This window comes from Lolium rigidum, chromosome 1 (assembly GCF_022539505.1).
Source record: "Lolium rigidum isolate FL_2022 chromosome 1, APGP_CSIRO_Lrig_0.1, whole genome shotgun sequence".
In the NCBI taxonomy this organism is placed as follows: Eukaryota; Viridiplantae; Streptophyta; class Magnoliopsida; order Poales; family Poaceae; genus Lolium; species Lolium rigidum.
The window spans coordinates 237,266,604-237,271,361 of record NC_061508.1 but is presented as its reverse complement, the minus strand read 5'-3'; the positions used below and the strand labels follow the sequence as shown (position 1 = coordinate 237,271,361).

Genomic DNA, 4,758 nt, shown 5'->3' with positions numbered 1-4,758 from the left:
CTTTTCCGGTGGCACAATCAACCAAAACATTGTTGCAAATAAAATCCCATAGGATTGAAACAAGCATGAGATTGGAAAACTGCGTTTTCTGAAACGAGAGAAAAAGCAACACCATAATCAATTACTTAAGAAATGAGAGTACAAGAAAGTAAAAGTTCCATATTATAACAACGTCATACTCTCACGGCATCATATTACTCATGCGCTTTTTTACTCGCTAAAACCAAAAGATCCTGGGATGACCTAGGGTGCACTGTTCTTGATTTTTAACAGCCGCATTGTGTTTATTCCAAAGTTCCCAAGATGCAAGGAGAGTGACAAAAGCCAATTCTTTGCTCTTTGTTATGATCTTTCACAAAGAAATAATAGATTGCACGGACAAAGCCTCAAGGTCAATGAAGTAGATCCCGAGCCAAGCCTTAATTAGGCCCCAAAGTCTTATGTTGTATCTACAGTGAGCTAAGAGGCGGTCTACTGTTTCTAGCACATGCTTGCAAAGCGGGCAAACCCCATAAAACCTATTTTGAATGGCTAGCCAAACAAAAAAGTTGATTTTGGGGCCAGCCTAATTTTTCCAAACCAAGGAGCTTATAGACGAGCAGGTTGCCCCAAAGAATTGAGCCTTGTATGTGGATTTAGCCAAATATTACTCACTTTCCATTAGGTTCCAAGCAATATTGTTCTCCACACCATCTTGAAGGTTGACATGCCGAAGTTAAATCTAAAACGAACCATATTGGCAGATGTGGTCCATTGAAAAGTCTGTGTTCATGTTAATCTTGGATATCCACCCTTCATTATTTTGTGTTTGCTTCACATTTCATTTCTTCCTCGTAGAGATCTTGTAGAAAAGGGGAGAAATAGTTTTGGCCTTTGTACATCTAGCCATGGCGTCTCCCAAATGGGTGTTTTCTCTCCATTTCCAATGAATTTTTTATGGCGGCATAAAAAAGCTCCATGTCCGCATCGTTGCATGAGTTTCCCAAGCCAACCCAATTCTTTGACAGATCCTTGCATTCAAGCCGTAGACATCTCAAACTAATGGCTCTTGCAAAAAAAAGATTACTATTGAAGACTTCTAAACCACCAAGGTTTTATCTTTTCTCCAATTCACCTTGCATTGGCCCCCACTAGAAGGCCCGCTCAATATCTTCATGATATGCATGGTGTGTCAGGAGGGACAATGAGCGGTATAAAGTGGTAAATGGATGTATCTCTTTTTTGAGATCATGCGAATCGAATGGGGGCTAATATATATAGTGAGTAACTGGATGTGAAAATATACCATCTTTCTAGTGTAAAATGGTAGTAATAGCTCATATCAATGGTGATAAGCGATACATGACTACCTAACTTATAAAATGTATGAACATTGTGAGAAGTGAGACTGTGTAATAAAAAAAGTGCATACACATGTACACTTCATTATATTTTGAATCTCATTCATTTTATGCAGTCCATAAATATTGTTTGTTTACATTTGGGTTCTCACAAGTTAGGAATTGTATTTTTATGTTGTGGTCATTAGTGGTAAAATAGTGAATGTATCATTTTATGTAGTCATTAAATCGGTGCAAGCCTGAGACATAGTCTATCAGAATTAAGTGGGTTGCTTATAATATAAAATAGAATTTGATGATCTAACAAGATTATTTTAGATGATGTGTATGGTGGATTAAACGTATTTAAAACTTCTGACTTGTACAACACTATAAGTGATATGAATGTGAAACTTAACTGCTCTGTGTATGCATATATATTTTTGTTTATATTACACTATCTATGTGTTTTAATCCAGTGCACATTTTCCTTCCTATTGAAGCTAGGAAACAATTTTATGTATATATGAGCATTCAACTAAGCTAGCTTAATCATAACACAAATAGATAAAAATACAAACTCTTGCGAGAAAAGGTTCTGTTGTTAAGATTGATTGGTTTATCAATCAGTAGTAGTTCACGTACATGTACTCTGTTTTTATTCTATATATTAACTGCACAATGATACCATGACAGAATTTTGAACTGATCAAATGCATGTGATCTATATGGAGGAACAGTCATCCTAGCTGCTACATGTCACTCAACAAATAATATATATATTTATGTATATTTGTCTGGAAGCATGGTTAAATTAGATTAACAATCTTATTAATTAATCTCATGGTGCAGTGTGCAAATTTTGGAAGGCCTTGGGACAAGTACTTGAAAGATCTCACTCCAATGCCTTTATCGACATGGTCAGATCCAAAGTACTCAGCCCCAGAGCGGCCTTCTTGCTGCTGCTACCTGTCGCTACCTCTAACCTCCTGGAATCCCTGCTAGCACCATCGTCGCCACCACCAAGTAGTGACAGCGACAGTGAGAGTGGCAGACTGTCGCTGCCGACCTCCTGCCCAGCGTTGTTCCTCTTCTTGCCCCTGCCTGCATTGTCTGTTCCCATGTTGGGGCTCAGGCTTAGCTGCAACTCCGGCGTCCACCCGTTCTCCCCCACCACTGCTGTCGCCGCCGCCACCGATATCTTCATCCTCCTCGCCTCTGCGTCGTTTCTGAGCTCATCATTAGGTTTGGCAGGAGCCATAGACACTGCCTGTTTCAGCAACTGCAAGCATGGCACAGAGAGTTGCAGCTTAATTATACTACAGGTGAATGTAGTATGTGTTGATTGAAATCGAGATGTAAACAATGCTACGTACCACGAGTGGAGAACCTGCTTCACGTACCACCGCTGGTTCTGAAGATGGTATTGTTGTGCTAGTCTTGCCATTGCTGCTGGCGCCGGCGGTGCCTCGCCATCTAAACGAGAGACTGTGATCGCCCTGTTCAAAACCATTGGTGACCGCCGACGATGTTGTCCTAGTGAATGGTCGGGAGCTGCTGCCTATCCAATTAATGCTTCCGACCATGGCGCCATCTGGCCTAGGGACGGCGGTGCTCGTGGTTGCCGCTGCCGACGACCTCAGGTTGGTGGCGATACTGGCGCCCATCACGTCTGACAATTGCGACGTTGGCTTGCCGTCCTTGTTCCTTAAGATCATCTCCTGTACGAGCCCTTTTGGAGGACCATGGTCATCAACGGCTCCTGCCCTGGCGGCCGTGTTATGCTGGTTGAACGCCCATTCTTGATTTCTAGACGCATGGATGATATTACCGGTTAGGGTTTCGACATCCTCACTCGCATCGCATCAGGTATGTCCTTAATGAATAATGAGTAGATCGAGTACGCATGCGCATGTAATATTTCTATTACCTAAGGCTCGTATAGCTCTTGAAGTCGAAGGTTTGTAATGGAGGCTGCCGGCGTTGGAGGAGGCCGTAAATACGACTAGCATCGGGAAAGAAGCTGGTGCTTCTTGACGCAAAGACCCCGGTGTTGGAGGTCAGTGCCGAGCCAGGTGCTCCTTGGAAGAACATGTCGTGGAAACCATGATTCCCTCTCCTCATGTGGAAATTCATGGGAGAAAAGACTGCCACATATAATTGGAAAAAATCAGGTAAATGAAATCCTAGGGGGATAAACTGGAGATGTCTAATGTCGAGGACTGTAGATGATAACCTGAGGACATGGCCGCCCTCTCGTGGCTGGACTCGTGTTCTATCTTTTTGCTTCTGTACATCTGAAAAGTCGAAAAAAGATGAACAAGAAAAGGGTTAGGTTCAACACTTGTCGTGTGAAGGAAAGAAGCAACTAGCTAGAGAACAGCTACGGAGCAGTCATGAGAAATAGGCTGTTTCCTTTTCTGCCTTTACCTGCAAGTGACTTTTTACATGAGCAATGCTGAGCCCCCTCACGTTCATCATCTGAAGCACCAGCTTTGGGGTTGCTCCTATATCGAAAAGGAGATCAACAAACAGAAAAGTTTAGATCACGAATCGAAGGGAAACAATTTACGAGAAAAATAATGTAAACCAAGACATATATGGGAGTAGCTGCGATTAATTACTTACTCTCTTGGCCGCCCAGCCGCTCGACGGCATGGAGGAACGCCATGTGGAGGTCCGGCGTCCACCGGAGACGGGGGTGCTTAGACCGGTTGTACTGCCGCACCGTTGGCACCCTCTCGCCGCCGCCCTCAGGACCCCTGCTTTCCGAATCATGGTTGCTGCTGCTGTTGTTGCTGCTTGAGCTCCCTCCTCCTCGTCCTGCAACCTCACTTGTGCTACCGCCTCCGTCGCCGTCGTCACCACCGTCTTCCTCTCCCAAGTCCTCGTTGAGGTCCAGCTCCCCAGCCTCGTCATCTTCCGAAGATCCCTTCCCAAGGTCTTCAAGAGTCTCCACCAGCCCCTCCTTCTCCTTCACCTCACCCATACCCTCCCTGGCCTCCACCACTTCTCCTTGACCTCGTCTACCTCTCTACATGGGGGTCTATACAAGCACGTTAGGATTGGAATGATATGGGGGTAGGAAGAAGATGGGAATGTGATGGAATAATTAGTAGGCAGAGGGGAGCGTAAGCAAAGCCAGTGATGTAGGAATTAAAATAACGGAAGGGAGGAAATGGACAAGTAGTAATTCCACCACATTGACTTGTTTTCAAGACTGGTATTCCGTCTCATTCCTTTTTCTATAGCCTAAAGGAATTTGAGAGTATACTACCGTTGTTATTTTGTGATGGGTGTTGGGGGGGGGGGGGGGGGGTGTATATATTTGGATGTGGGGAGGGGGACTGGTTATCAATTGGCAAATGACTAGGTGTGTGGGAAAGGAAGCAAAAGGAGAACGTTGACACTTGCCGCTAGACGACTCTTGTGGTGATAA

The 4,758-nt window shown here is 44.1% G+C and overlaps 1 protein-coding gene across 1 annotated transcript; it reads right to left on the bottom strand.

Annotated features, from left to right (window-relative positions):
• Window positions 1–2,082: 2,082 nt before the first annotated feature.
• Window positions 2,083–4,602, bottom strand: LOC124683356 (two-component response regulator ORR22-like). Its single transcript, XM_047217888.1, has 6 exons — window positions 3,948–4,602; window positions 3,750–3,826; window positions 3,556–3,616; window positions 3,250–3,466; window positions 2,696–3,128; window positions 2,083–2,601 (listed from the first exon to the last, which is right to left on the bottom strand). Exons 1-6 carry the CDS (start codon window positions 4,306–4,308, stop codon window positions 2,215–2,217), a joined length of 1,536 nt encoding a protein of 511 aa, XP_047073844.1. The 5' UTR covers window positions 4,309–4,602; the 3' UTR covers window positions 2,083–2,214.
• Window positions 4,603–4,758: the final 156 nt, after the last annotated feature.

Coding starts and splice junctions, on each gene's coding strand:
- LOC124683356 (XM_047217888.1), bottom strand. CDS start 4,308: ATGGGTGAGGTGAAGGAGAAGGAGGGGCTGGTGGAGACTCTTGAAGAC. Junction 3,827..3,947: donor GCGGCTGGGCGGCCAAGAGA/GTAAGTAATTAA, acceptor TTTTCGATATAG/GAGCAACCCCAAAGCTGGTG. Junction 3,617..3,749: donor ATGTAAAAAGTCACTTGCAG/GTAAAGGCAGAA, acceptor TCGACTTTTCAG/ATGTACAGAAGCAAAAAGAT.